The sequence below is a fragment of the Phaseolus vulgaris genome, chromosome 10 (assembly GCF_051622355.1).
Source record: "Phaseolus vulgaris cultivar YP4 chromosome 10, ASM5162235v1, whole genome shotgun sequence".
Classification (NCBI taxonomy): Eukaryota; Viridiplantae; Streptophyta; class Magnoliopsida; order Fabales; family Fabaceae; genus Phaseolus; species Phaseolus vulgaris.
In genome coordinates, this window is record NC_143507.1 from 5,121,512 (window position 1) to 5,136,749 (window position 15,238).

Genomic DNA, 15,238 nt, shown 5'->3' on the forward strand with positions numbered 1-15,238 from the left:
GTGGATTGACATATGTAAAGTGGGTCTATCAAACCAAGGAGACAATTGGTTTAATCAGAATACAACCTGGAAAATAGGATCAGGGGATAAGATCAAATTTTGGGAAGATAAATGGTTAGAAATTGGTCAACTTAAAGCAAGGTACGAAAGAATATACAACAATTATGTGCTTAAAGATAAGAATATTGAAAGTTTTGGTAGTTGGAACACAGACAGATGGGAGTGGAAGTTCAGCTGGAGAAGGGAATGGTTCGAGTGGGAGAAGAATATGGTGGAGGATTTTATGTCTTTAATATCATTGGTGATAATTCAACCTGAAAAGGAGGATGTAAGGATATGGAATGACCCTCCATCATACACTTTCTCGGTTAAATCTGCTTATAATAAGTTAGTTGATCACAGGCCTGGGGGGGAATCAGTGTTCGGTTCTCTTTGGAGTCTGAAGGTTCTGCCCTCAGCTATGTTTTATGTGTGGAGAGCCCTCTCAAATAGGATCGCGACAAAACATAATCTGAGTAAAAGGGGTGTCTCTCTAAGTGACACTTTATGTGCTTTATGCGAAAAGGAAGAGGAGACAACCACACACATTCTCCTTTCATGTAGGGAATCAAGTAAAGTGTGGAATTTGTGTTTTAGCTGGTTGGGAATTAGTTCGGTGAACCACAATGAGCTGCATCATCATTATGAACAATTTTCTAGTATTTGCTTTAACAAAGAAGGCAATAGACTTTGGAAGAGCCTTTGGGTTTCAATTGTATGGAGTATATGGAAGCATAGAAATAGGGTCACTTTTAACCAAGCAAAGGTAGATGCAGAGGAAGTCTTCACTATGGCACAAGTACAATCATGGGTTTGGATGAAACATAAAGATAAGAAGGTCACTTTCTCCTTTTCAGACTGGATTTTATCACCATTAACCTGTGTCAATATGGTAACAAGGTAAATGCAGTTTTTCACTTGTTTACTGGTGTGTGCAATCCATATATATTTTGCTGTTATGGTTTCTTTGTTTCTGGTTTGTGTGGAGGGGAAGGTTGTTTTTTATGCAGGTCAGCCGTGGGGAGCAGGGTTTTATTTCGGATAAGGAGTAGGATGAGAGAACAGCACTTTTGAAGAAAGGCGGTGGAAGAAGATACTCTAAGTTGATGGATGGCTTTGCAGGGTGTTTGGGTCAACCAACTGTGGTAGACTAGTGCTGGGCATTGCAACACTTTATCATCTGTTCGATATAGGATGCTGGAATTTTTGCTTAGGAAGCTTGGAGCCCGATGTTGCAGCCAAGTGGGGTCGAATGTTGGGTGCACAAAGTTCATTTGGATGGAGCATACCATTTGCATCTGGTGCAAAGGATAGTGAAGTTTGTGCAGCATCCTGTGGCAATGAGCTGCTGGTAGTGTTACTAGTTTTTGATAATGGTTGTTTCCAAAGAGATGAACCAGCATCGTATGATATGATGACTAGGGGAATTTAACAACTCCTATGAAGCCCAACTATACCAGAAGCATACAAAGTAGATGCAAGTGCAACCTAACTTTCTTGTTTGCTGAATTTTAGTAAGAAGAAGATGATCATGTTGGCAGGTATGGAAGCAGTTTTTGAAGTCTAAATTGTGTAAGTATACAGTGATTAATGGCCAAAGGAACAGTTAGGAAAGAGAGTTGCAGATTCGCTAGAATATGTGGCATAAATTACTGGAACAAAAAGATAAAATGCTGGAACAAAAAGGCAGTGTATGTGGGGACTCATGTAGACCAAGGTTTTTTGAAAGGTGTTTTGGGCAAGCTGCTGTTTATTATGCAGTTTTATGCCACTTTTTATCTTCTTTTTATACTTGTTGTTGGTTTTTTTTATAAGGGTTGGGATACCCCTGAAGTATTCCCTTAATTTACTTAATTCTTTGCTGAAAAAAAAAAGTAAAAAATAAAGAAGAGAAAAAAAAAATACTGATATAAAAGGGGTTCATGCTATTTATCAAAATATTATAGAAAAAATATTTTTTATGTTCATGTCTATTGTTTATTTATAATCAATCAGATTAGAGAGATATGTTTTATATAATGTGTTACTCCATATGTTTATCTATCGGCAATTACATCAAACTATTATCTTATTTTTATCACGTATATTATGTATTGATACACTTACTATATACATTTATATAAAAAATATAATTATTTCAATACTCCTCTTAAGTTGGTGAATAAATATCATGGACTCCCAACTTGTAACTTGTTTCGCAAAGTCACAAATTGATTTTTTTTTATTTTATTTTCGCAAAATCCATCTTCTAGTTAACTATAATAGTATAAAGAAAAGGTGACCATACATAAATATATATACATAAATATATATATATATATATATATATATTAAAATAAAAAATATAATGAATAACTCACTTAAAATTAACCAAATTAAATAATTTTTAATTTCGGCAAAATAAAACTTAAATAAATATTATAAACAATAGGAAGTAGTAATTTAATAACCCTCCTGTACAATGCCCTGAAAGACTTTCTGGGTTGAATGTGAGAGTAATTATATGTGAACACATATAAATATATCACATGGCAAAACATTCATTCACACCTATCAACTTCAAGTATATTTCTTTATAAATAAAACATTACATATTTTTAAGTCCTTAAAAAATATTTATTAATTTTAAATCTTTAGCTTCTCTAATAACTTATCATTTTTATTATTAACTACATTTATTTTATTATTAAAAATAAAAATAAAATATTAATAAGTATAATTAAAATAAATAAAAAATTATCTCAATTTAAGATAATTATATGTTTTAGACATATAATTTAATTAAGTAATATGCTTATATTTATTATAAATAAGGAATTGTATATATTATTTTACTTTTATATTTAGTAATTATTTTAATATTTTATTTTTATTTAAAAATAAATATATTTTACTTTAAAGTTCATAAATTATTTCTACATATTAAGTTTAATTCATAATAGTAAATCATTATAAAATAATTATTATTTTAAATAAAAAAAACTTCTACTTTATAATTTATAAATTCAATTTTAACAAATGATTTTAGCATTTTTTTTTCAAATTAAGGGTATCATTTAAGTGTAATATTTTAGTGTTTTAGTATTATTTTTTAAACTAAAATTGAAGATTCAATGCTATAAATTAAACAAAGTTGATGTGTAATACCAATCTTTATTTATAGCTTGCTGAAATCTAAATTTAATCAAGGAAACTAAAAATATTTAAAAGTATACCACCTAAACTTTATCCTTTAATTAATTAATTTTTTTTTTTTTATCAGCATCCTTTAATTAATATATTTTTTTAATTGTTGTTTAAATAGCACGATTTCTGCCATAAAAACACGATCAAAACATGAGCTGTGTAACTGAGAGCATATATACATAACTAATGAAACCTATGACCATGAACATTCAAAGTCCAAATTATTTACATATTTAATCCCAAAAATTATAAGAAAATATGAACAGAAAATGGATCCAGTTTGATCTTAACTAGCATCACAGGTGTCTGAGATACATAATAAGATTTGAGGAATATTTTTTTGGTTTATAATACAATATTTTGAGGAATAATGTAATACAATATCTCATGTAGTTTTTTTATGAAAATTTATCTAAAAAATCTAATTTATTATATGGAATATTTTATTTTATTTCTTCTAAATTATTTTACGAAAAAACTTATGCAAACAAAGAGAAAAGTAATTAAAAAAACATCATATCGCCATCACTATCCTTTTCTCGAGTTTGAAAAGGAATTATTATTTTAATAAAAAGGTCTTTTTCATTAAAGAAAAACGAAAAACAACTAATATCTAATATAATAAGTGCTTATAGCGTCAACGTTGTAGAACCAGTTAACAACCATTATTTGTATTTTTGTGAAAAATAAGTTAATAAATTAATTTTCATTTTAAACCATATAATTTATGAATTCTTTTTTTTAGATTTTTAATTTAAACGACTAAAACGTTCGTTATTAATTTTTTTTTTAAAATATATAAATTAAAAGATATTTACGTAAGTATATAAGAATATTTTACATATCTTTTGAATAAATTATTATTTTTATAAGTTTATCATACAATTTAATTAACTGAGTTGATATTTTTAATTTATTGGATCGTTCTGACTCATTCTGCATGACCCGTGAATATAGAGGACAAACATTGGATGAGACAGGTTGATATGCATTGACCTGTTTTCTTTTTTTAAAATGAAAAATAATTAAATTAACTTTTTTATTATATATTTTGAAGAATGAAAATATACAATAATATTATAATTTGAATGTTAATTGATGTTACAAAATTTGAATGTTTATCTCTAATTTTTGACACGATGATATATTAACACCTTTGATAATAAAAAAAAAACATACACCATATATTTTAATAAATTAATATTTTATTTATTTTTATTTTATTTATTAATTTAAAAATATTATTATATTATTATAAATAATATTAAATATATGTTATTTATTGTTCAAACTAACAAAACTTTTCTCTGAATTATATATATAAACTTAATATTATGCAAGTCTTGAGTCCAGCTTCAACATTAGCTTACACACTTCGTCAAACCAAAAATTGGAAGAACAATCCGAGTAATTTAAAATTAGTTAAAATATGTTTTATTTATCTTTAAATACTTAGAAATTAATTTTTTTTAATTTATCTGTATTTTTTTTTTTTAATTTTGAAGCATGTCATTTTCGATTCTGTAGTACTAAAAAAGTTATAATAGATAAAACAAACAATCTAAATAAATATAAAAAAAAAAATTATTATTATATATCATTATCACTAAGAAGATAAAAATAAATAAATTTTAACTTGAAAAAATTTACCTTGAATGATTAAAAAATTAATAAATAAAGATAATAAATATTACAAACTATTAGAAAATATTAATTATAAAAAAACTACTAATAAAAAATTAGTAAGATAAGATCGAACAAGTTTTTAACTTCTAAAAGAACATAGAAATTAACTAAAAGGTCGTGAAAAAATACAGAAAAAAATTAACAAATTAATAAAAATAATCAATGAATTTTACTATATTAAATTTATTTGGACGACGGCATGTGAGAATAGATGTGTGAGTTTGAATATAATAGATACTCATCTTTGTTTATAATATCTTATAAGTATGAAATTTTTTGTTATTCATCTCATGTTCTTATAGACTAAAATATTTATTAAATTCAAAAAATTAAAATCAATAAAGCATATGATATTATAAAAAGTTTAAAGTTAGAAAGAAAAGCATATTTTAATTTTCATATCAAATAAAAAAAATATTATAAGCACATAAATTTTAAAATAAATTATTAATAATTAAAGATGTTTTAATAATTTAAAATAAAAATAATATTATATATAGTTTGTTTGTGTTGTTACTATAATAATTTTATTATATGTATGAGCCATGTGTAATCATGAACAATTGGATCCATTTTCCTTTGACCTTTTGTTTCAATTTTGTGATTAAATATATCCAAGGCTATTGTGAATCATTTGAATTTGAATTATATATCTTATTCATAGGTTTCATTGTTCTGACACAGCTCATGTTTAGATTATTATATATGGAAGACCATAGAACAGCCTGTGTTTATACCTCAAATAGTGTTATTTCAATAAACATTAAAAAAATACAAAAACAGATTTAATTAAAAAAAATGCAATTTAATTTAAGTGGAGTATATTTTAAATATTTGTAGTTTTCCTAGGTTAAAGTTAGATTTCACCACGCTATATAGAATTTTATAATTTATTCGAATTAAACGCCAACTTTTCTATAGCAATTCAATCTTCAAGGTTAATTAGAAATAATACTAATATAAAATATTACACTAAAATATTAATTTTTAAAATTTATTTTATAATTAAAAACTAAAAGTTTTTAGTTATTTTTAAATGTTTATATGATAAATGTTTATTTACAAAATAAAAGATATATTAATTTACATAAGTGAAGCCTTAACACCACGAATATTAATTTAATTATAAACGAAATAGATAAACTAATTAACATTGTATTAGCCCAACTGATACCATGCAAAATAAAAGATATATTTATTTACATAAACAATACTGATAAACGAAACAGATAAAATGTAGGAGTTAGAAAGAAAGCGAGGGAGAGTGAGACCTTAGCATCGCTTGTCGGTTCCTTCCAGGAGAAGGACGCGAGCGGTCTTCGGTTTCTGTCTCGGCAAGTGCGGTGGCGGAGACTGTGAGGGACGATGGTTTAGGAATGTGGTGAAGGAGAGAGTATTAGGAGAAATGTGAAAAAAAAAACTTAATTTTATGAATCATTTTAGACCACACTTTTTTTAGTGTGATTTATTATTTTCTTTAAAGGTCACTCAATAAAATTGTGGTTTAAACATTTATGTCTCAAAAATCATGATTTATAATGGTTTATAAGTCATGTTTGTAAAAGTGTTATCTTTTCCACTTTTAAGCCACACTTATATGTTTGTGAACAGCTTCAGTGTTGCATAAAGCAATAAACATTGTAGTGTATAAAACATTATCATATTTCATCTATAAGATGATAGTTCTATAAAAACAACAAATCATGAAAGTCCAAGTGTTTTGTTTAATAGACGATACAATGTTGTGCAGTCTTTTCTCAAAGTTAACGCACATAAAAATAAATAAATGTGCACTAAGCATGAGAAGCTACACGTAGACTAAGCAAATTTCGTACTTAAAATAAACATTCATATTATTACTTTATTTTTGCAGGGAATGTTTGTCTGCCAAAGAGTTCCATTCAAAATCAAATATAAAACAAATATTAAAAATCTCTCCAGACACGAGCTAAAACTATTTTCTTCATCAACTTCTTGACAAAAAAGCATTTTAACTTTAACCTAATTATTTGTCATGTACGATATGCACGTTAATCATGAATTGTACGATATGCACGTTAATCATGAATTAGTGCAAAATTTTATGCTATCTAGAAAGACAAGAATTGTCAATCATCTAGGACATTGTGAAGAGATTAGAGACAAGTATAAAAAATAATTTTGCGATTATATAACAGCAAATTACTTTACCAACATATTAAAAAGAGAACTGAAACTGGAAACATAAACATTTTTTTTGTCAAAGATTAACAGATTAATGCAACATTAATTTCCATATGAAAGCCCTTAAAAGTGGAGAAGAAAGAAGGTAGTAGATGCATTGTATAGAAAGCCATGTCAATAAAATAAATATCATTGTAGATTACTAGAGATCATGTGCACTACCAGTCCAACATGTAGAAACAAATGTTGGAAATAATCCAATTTTGGGAATGATAAGGAGACCAAGATAATGTAGCAAATTCAACCAAACAAGAAAAGAAAGAAAGTAATAAGTCAAATGTGATACAAGCAAAACATGAAACAATATTGTCGCTATGGCATTAGTGTTGCTATATAACAGTTCAGTCCATGCATTCCTCATAAGAGAAATTTCTATACCCCTTTAAAATTTGTATTTCCATAATATATAATATAATCCAGAATCCATACTTTGTATTTCAGAATGAATATATTAAAATACAATATTTTATTTTGTACATTCGATAATTCATTTTTTTTTTATTGTACATTTCGAAATATAAATTTTTGTATCCTGAAAGTACATTCTGTAACACAATAGAAAATACACTCCAAAAGTATACCACAATTCAGAAATGTACTACCTTAATAAAAATATATTCTGAATCTAGAAATACATATTGAAATATAATTCGAAATATATTAATTGGATTGTATATTCAAAAATTCTAAAATACATTTAAACTATTTATAGATTTTCCTCACGTAGTAACTGGACATTGTTTACCCTAAGGGAAATATCATTAGACAATCCAAATGAGTACATGAATTTCAATCTCAACATTTTCAAAATCTCTGCTGAAGCCATTGCTTTTTAGGTTGAGAAGTACTTACAAACTAATTCAATAAAATAAAATAAAATTGAGTATACAAAATGCTTTACGGGGTGGAAGTTTGCTTCACTCAAGGATCAGCAAAACATCCACAAAGATTTAAGTTCTCAAGATTCTTCTTCTTTAAGGCTGCGAATCCTAGCCCTCTGCTGAAGGAATTGCTCTTCCTGAGCTCGTTTAGCAGCAAGGGCTTCCTCATCGAGTACTCGAACTGGAAACCATTCCGGCAATTTTAACCAAGATCCACTCTTCTTTGAATTCTCAATGTCTTGGTATATTGTTTTACTCTGATCTCTAAAAGCATTTTTCAATTTCAAAAAAGTAAAATCTGCTGCTGTCCCTACGACAGCAAAGATGACACCGTACCGGAGTGCACCCCGTTGACCACCTAAAATTTCACAAATGAAATCAATTTTCAAGGCTTGTAACCGAGCCTCTTATCACTATTGACCAAATTTATTTATTTTTCATAAAACTTACGTCATTATAAAACCTGACATCTTAGCTAGGCTGACATCCAACAATCATTTTCCTTTATATGAAAAAATATTATTAAACAAAAGGAAAAAGAAAGAAAAAAGAGTACAAACTAGTATTGGGGGATTGGACCAAAACCCATACATAATACAAGTCTAGACCAAACGGAATATAAGAGTTTTACACCTATAAAGAGAAACAATGAGGCAAACAAAAGAACAACACCTACATAAGAAGGCCAAATAATCATTTTTACTTAGTTTGACCTGCCCTAGCAAGCTTCTTAACTCCTTTTTGAGGATTTCAAAGCCTCCTAGTAGTGCGTAGAAGGTGCAGCGGCCAGAATTGGTTGTGCCTTTTCTGTAAATTACTAGGAGGCGTCAAAATCCTAGAAAAGGTGTTAAAAAGCATATTAGGGCAGGTCAAACTAAGAAAATATTATTATCTGGTTTTTTTGGGTCCTTGTTTTGTGTAGGTCTCTTTTGCGATCTTCATCTGAAGGTGTAGGTATTGGTCTGGTTCTTTTGTTTTCCTCATAGTTTCTCTTTGGTGTACTTTCATAAAAAGTGTTAAACTCCTATGTTTTGATTGGTCTAGGTTTGAGGTTCATTCTTATGTATGGATTTTGATTTAGTCTCCTCATATTATTACATTTACTTTACCATAAAATAATGCATTTATCAAAATTTAAACAATATGGGAAAACTCTTTCTCTTTGACCAAATTATTCCCATAAGCATTGTCATGAGACTAATCCCTTGGGTACCATAGCAATTCAAAGATGCTCTCAACATTACCTTCATCCTCTCCAAGGATGTAACTTCCACATCAACCCTAGTGGTAATCTCGAAGAACCTTACCCTTAGCTAGAATATTAAAAATAAGTGGTAATCTAAGATAAAGAACAAAACTGTACTTGAAATAACCATGATACCTTTTCTTCTTCCTTACAAGTAATTGAGAATGGTATAGCACATCCAAGTTCTTCACGATAAAAATATTGATCAATTTCTATTTTTAAAAGAAATTCATTGCTATTGACTACCCTAGTGAATCATGGTTTTGATACTAATGCAAATTTGCATGACAATGTAGGAATCAATAGAAGAAAAGTTAAGAAAGCAAAAAAAGATTTAACAGACAAAAAAGAAAAAAAAAAAGGAGCAAGAAAACTGAAGATAGAAACATTTCAGATTTCATCAAGCAAAAGTTATTTCGATCTAAATTGTTGGGCAGGATCAAATGTCCTGAATAAATTATATATGTAACAAGTTGCAGCAAATAGATCATACAAATACAAAGAAAGTGTAATAGTAAGATTCAAGAGAAAATTCATTTTAACATATAATAAAAAGATAGTTGAAGAACAGACAGATAATTCACCATGGTTAATGACTGACAAAAATCACAAGCACGCAGCAATAGTGTGAGAGGAGTAGAACTAAACCTTGCAGACGCCCAAGAATAGCACCAGTTCCAAATCCAGCTAATGCAGAGTTAAATAAATCATCAGGTCCTGTTTTTCTAGTTACAGCCACAAATTCGCGTGCCCCTAACAAATTAAACAGAATTAAATCTTATTAAATTAGGTAAAAAGTCATCAACTAGGGTTCACGCCCCAAACTAGGATCCAGTGAATCAATCAACTTATCTATATAGAGGAGGGTTGCAATCTAAAATTGTTAGGATGGAGAAGGAGAAATCAGTTAAGATAGTTAGAAAATTAATGGGATAGTTAGTTAGTGAGTGGGGAAGTTAGACATAGATAAGGGAAGAATGATAGGAGAAAGGGAGATTTGTTGTTTTGTAAATCCTTTGTAAAGGGGAAACCCTTGGAGGAAAAAGTGATCTCCAATTTAATGTACTTTTCATTCTATTCAATAAAAAACTCTTTTCTTTCTGTTTTCAATTCTTGGTTCCTAACAAATTCACCTGGCCTATCCGATCATCGAGAAAGAGCCAGTGTTATAGATGTTGGCATTTTGGCCAAAGGAAAATTGATTCAAAGAGTGGCAGCTGAGTGTGTAGTAATCTATTGCAATTCTTTAAATCAAAAGGTAGAACTAAAGAAGTTCATTGACCAAGAACCACACCCGTAGTGGAGAAGAAACCAAAAATTATGAGGCAAAATAGCAAGAGAAACAGAGATTATGGTAGAGGAAAAAGTATATGCATTGATAGGAGAAAGGCAAGGAAAGTAAAGAATGCGGGCGGCAAAGACCATGTTCTTGATAATCCAATAGTAGAAAGGAAGTCCAAGGTGGAGATACAAAAAAAACATCATATTTTTCCAAATTCAAATTTCCATAATATGAATCAGAATCATTGTTGGACCCAGATTTGAGAAAGAAGGAAGCTGGAATATCAATGACATTGGAATCTTGGAATTTCAACTTGTTGGTTGAGCCTTTAGCATTAAACTTAAGTGCATCTATGGCAGCTTGGCAATGGCACCGAGGCAGAAGGAAGGTTCAAAAGGCTTTTTATACAAAAGCCACCCTCATCCCCCACCATCACTCAAGCCACCAGACCTGAAATTTCATGCAGTAGCCAGTGGGTTTCCACTCCTACGGTAGGAAAGCATCACAATTACTTTCAGAAAGAGTGGGTGAATATCATGGTGATTACGAAGAGCCATGGGATCAAACTTCCACTACTCCAACCTTGAAAACAAGGTTGATATTAGGAGGAGTGTATTGTCAGGATATAAGGAGGAAGAGAAATTAGTTAAGATATTAGAATATTAATGGGTTAGTTAGTTAGAGGGCTAGTAAGATATAAATAGGGGAAGAAGGATAGGAGAAAGGGAGATTTGTTATCGTGAAGGGTAAACACTTGGAGGAGAGCGCTCTCCTCTTTCTCACATTCTATTCAGTAAAAATCTTTCTTTTCTTACTCTTTTCAATTCATGGTTACTAGAAAATTCCCAGCACGAGAGCAAGATAAATGCATGGATTCAACATTATATCTAAAAAATTTCTTAAGACAAACTGGACTTGAATCCTTGCAATTGAAACATGAAGTCCAAAGATAAAATCAAATATTCTAGAGCCTCAATTTGAAAGACTGCACAATGTTCACAGGTTGTCTCCCATAATATGTTGCTCTCATGTGAAAAAAAAAATGAGGAGTCAAAATCCATAAGAAACGCGGAAAATCAATAAATTCATGGATTCCAAACACGCCGCATTAATCAACACAAACAATGCCATCAAATACAAAATACAACAACATATCTCCAAAACTGAAAAGCAGATAATCAGATCAAAAGAAAATCCAACAATTACCACTATAGCACCCTGTGACGATGGCGAAATTCACAGCATAGCTAGAACACACACTTGCAAGACCAAGAGTTTTTCGATGCTTTGAAATTAACCCAGTTCCAGCTCCAGCAACCCCTGCTCCCAGAGAATCACAAACATCATAAATACAAACACTCTAACCTCTTTCACTCTCTATCCCCACTCAAATCCTCAACCTAATGTAAATTTGCAACATTGATTTCACACACCATTTAATCATCCATTTTAATCCTTAGAAATACTACTTTAATTTCATTTTGTTCCTGCCATCTGAGCATGGACTAAAAACGGTTAAAATAGAAAATATATATAAAGATAAAATGGACAAATTTAAAATGTAGTGACTAAAAGGTAAAATCTGTTAAACTATAAGAACTAAATGAATAATTAAACATTACTAAAACATTATCTTAATAATCTGCAATAGAATACAAATTAGCTTCTCTAACTTTTCTACAAAACCACATGTATCTTCTTACGAGACAATCCTATTGGAGACAGTAAATATGTCACATTTTCCAGCAGAAAAAGGGATCGCCATGTTGTGAAAAACCAACTCTTTAGTGCAAAACACGAATGCCATAGGTATTAACTCCTCCAGCCTAATCATGGGTATATATAAAATAAAACTAGTGTTGATCGTGGGCATGGGGATCCGATGAAAAAAAATAGTTATTGGGAAATAAAAGAAGCAACATAATAAAAGAGAGAAAAGGAGATAGACCTGCGAGGACGGTTGGAATAACGGTTCGAGTTGTCCAATGAGAAGAAGAAGAAGAAGAAGAAGAAGAAGAAGGTGAATTGATAGGTCCTTCATCTGAAGCTTCTTCGTTCTTAGAACCCATTTTTTGTTCGAGTTTTGAATCCACGATTGTGTTGTAAGGATTTGTTTGATTTGATTTGAAGGGTTTATGGTGCAGTCGCTGTTTCTCTCTGTCACTCCCAAATGAAGTTTCAAGTGAGAGAGTTTCTGAAGAACTTGGAAATGAAAACGGCGTTAGTTCTTCTCAATTGGGCTGAACTATGGGCAGAGAACTTAGGCAGTTTCTTCCTGCACCCCATAATTTTGTAAATTCCGAAACTGACCCCCAAAATTTAGGGATCTGAGAGTGTGTTACGGATTCATCAATCCGGAAGTGAATCATGTTGCATTCCGGATGAATGGGTGTTCTGGAAGCAAAGTTTGCATAAATTATTGATTTCTGGATTGCTGAATCCGGAACCTAATTTCTATTACAGATTGGTGGATCCGGAATGATTTATTTCAATTATGGATTTCTGAATTTGGAATGCATATTTTGAATTACGGATTGATGGATCTGGAATGGTTTTTTCAATTATAGATGTTTTGCATTTTTTTATTTTGAATTAACACTATCATTCATGTACAACCGGAAGTGCCAATCTGGGAGATTACCGGATGCGTCAATCCGAAAATTTACCGGAAGGGTCAATCCAAAAATTTACCGGATTTCATAATCCAGAATACAAAAAAACTTATAAATATACAGTTTATATAGGGATAGTTTTGTCTTTGTGCAACTTTGTGGGGGTGCAGGAAGAAAAATGTAGGGGTGCAGGAAGAAACTACCTTGAACTTATGGATCCTTTTTCGGCTTCTTCTTCTTGCACCCCTACATTTTTCTTCTTGCACCCCACAATTTTCTAAATCCTGAAACTGGCCTTAACCTTTTATTTAGAAAAGGCACTGTGGGTACCGAAAATCGGGATATGAGAGTCTGCTACGGATTTATCAATCCATAACTAAATCGTTTTTTTTTCGGATGAAAGGGTGTTTCTTCTGCATAAATTATTGATTTCTGAATTGCTGAATCTGGAAGACTAATTCTGTTACGGATTGATGGATCCAGAATGCTTTTTTTGAATGATGGATTTTTTAATGTGAAATGCATATTTTGAATTACGAATTGGTGGATCCGAAATTTTACTGGAAGTGCCAATCCAAAAAATTTCCAAATTTCATAATCCAAAATAAATACAATTCAAGTGTATTTTAGAGTTTTAAAAAATAATAGGGACAGTTGGATCTTTGCATAACATTGTGGAAGTGTAGGAAGAAAAATATAGAGGTGCAGGAAGAAACTGCCCTTTGTTTTCTAAGGATGACAATGTTGGTTAGTGGGTTTACCTGGCCCGGTTTACTCTCTCTATAAGAAAATGTGATTTCTCATCCTTATAAGAGTTAATCTGTGGGTTTACCCGGCAGGTTAGATAATTTTTTTTTAAAATTAAGTAAAAATATATTTTTAAATATAAATTTTGATTAAAAAAATTTAATGTTGACGAAATTGACTATTTATCATTAATGTAGGGACAAAAAATAATTATACCTTTAAAAGAACAAGTATAAGCCAACAAAAATAATTTTACTTGAAAAAAGTTTATCAAATTAAAAGGTTTTAATTTGTTTTTTTAAAAGAAACCAATATTTTTGTTACTAAGAGAAAGTTTCAATATGATTTTAAAACAATTTTTTACTTATTCTTAACCTAGAAAAGAAGAAAAACATATAATTTAAATTTAAATTATTTATGTGTTATGAGATAAAAGATAAAATTAGGTGATCACAAGAGTGTGCGAACGAGTTTTAAATAGATATGAAATCAAGTAAGAATGTAAGAAAATCTAGCACACGAACAAACAAAGAAACGGATAAAAAGATTTAACAACTTCAAAATCATTGTAGAAAGGCCAATTCTTCTTACACCATATCAATTCTAACATACACCCAATTTACTATTGAAAATGACAAAAATACCCCCAAAAATGACGAAAATAACCTTAGATAAAAAAAGTGTGGATAAAAATTACTTCCTGAATTCTTTTTACATAAATATTCTGATTTAAATTTCTATAACACATTTTTTAATTTCAGAAATTCTTATCCGGAATGTATTTTCAATTTTTTGTTTTGGATTTTTTTATCTGAAATTTATTTATTTAGTTTTGAATTTTATTTATTATTTTGAATTTTTAAATACAAAATAAGAGTAATTTTGGAAATTTAAAAAAGTGATAGGGTGCAGCTTAAAAGTAACTTGGCTCACTCCCATAAAGTGTAATTTATATTTTGGATTTATTTTTTTCAATTCATGATTACCTTCTATAATTAGATTTTGGATTATATAATTTGAAAGTTATTTTTTATTTAAAATTAGCTTTTGGATTATATAATCCGAATATATATAATTTTTAAATTATTTTGGATTCTGAAAATGTAAAACACGTCTGATTAAAAAATATCTTCTAAATGTAATCTGAAATATTTTTAAAAGCCAGAAAACTAAGTGAGTAACTAATCTAAAAAAAGAGTGGAGGTCATTGGGAGTGAATGACATAAAATGGAAGAAAAAAAAAAGTGAAAAAGGTGTGTGAAATTTTAAAGATTAATTTATTTTTTTACTGAAGGACAAAAAAGTACTTTCATATTTAATATTTAATATGAGCGTG

General features: G+C 29.5%; 1 protein-coding gene across 2 annotated transcripts; it reads right to left on the reverse strand.

Moving 5' to 3' along the window:
• Positions 1-7,772: 7,772 nt before the first annotated feature.
• On the reverse strand, positions 7,773-12,929 carry LOC137818977 (Mitochondrial import inner membrane translocase subunit Tim17/Tim22/Tim23 family protein). Of its 2 annotated transcripts, none has more exons than XR_016516410.1 (4): positions 12,492-12,770; positions 11,750-11,863; positions 8,466-10,014; positions 7,773-8,373 (listed from the first exon to the last, which is right to left on the reverse strand). XR_016516410.1 is itself a non-coding variant. In XM_068622650.2 (4 exons), the coding sequence occupies exons 1-4, from the start codon at positions 12,610-12,612 to the stop codon at positions 8,093-8,095; spliced, it is 621 nt and encodes a 206-aa protein (XP_068478751.2). In that variant the 5' UTR covers positions 12,613-12,929; the 3' UTR covers positions 7,773-8,092. The 2 variants fall into 2 exon arrangements, 1 of the variants encoding a protein (XP_068478751.2); XM_068622650.2 differs by having other exon boundaries at positions 9,910-10,014; positions 12,492-12,929.
• Between the last annotated feature and the right edge of the window lie 2,309 nt (positions 12,930-15,238).

Coding starts and splice junctions, on each gene's coding strand:
- LOC137818977 (XM_068622650.2), bottom strand. CDS start 12,612: ATGGGTTCTAAGAACGAAGAAGCTTCAGATGAAGGACCTATCAATTCA. Junction 10,015..11,749: donor CGTCACAGGGTGCTATAGTG/GTAATTGTTGGA, acceptor TTAATTTGTTAG/GGGCACGCGAATTTGTGGCT. Junction 8,374..9,909: donor TATTCTTGGGCGTCTGCAAG/GTTTAGTTCTAC, acceptor GTGAAATTTTAG/GTGGTCAACGGGGTGCACTC.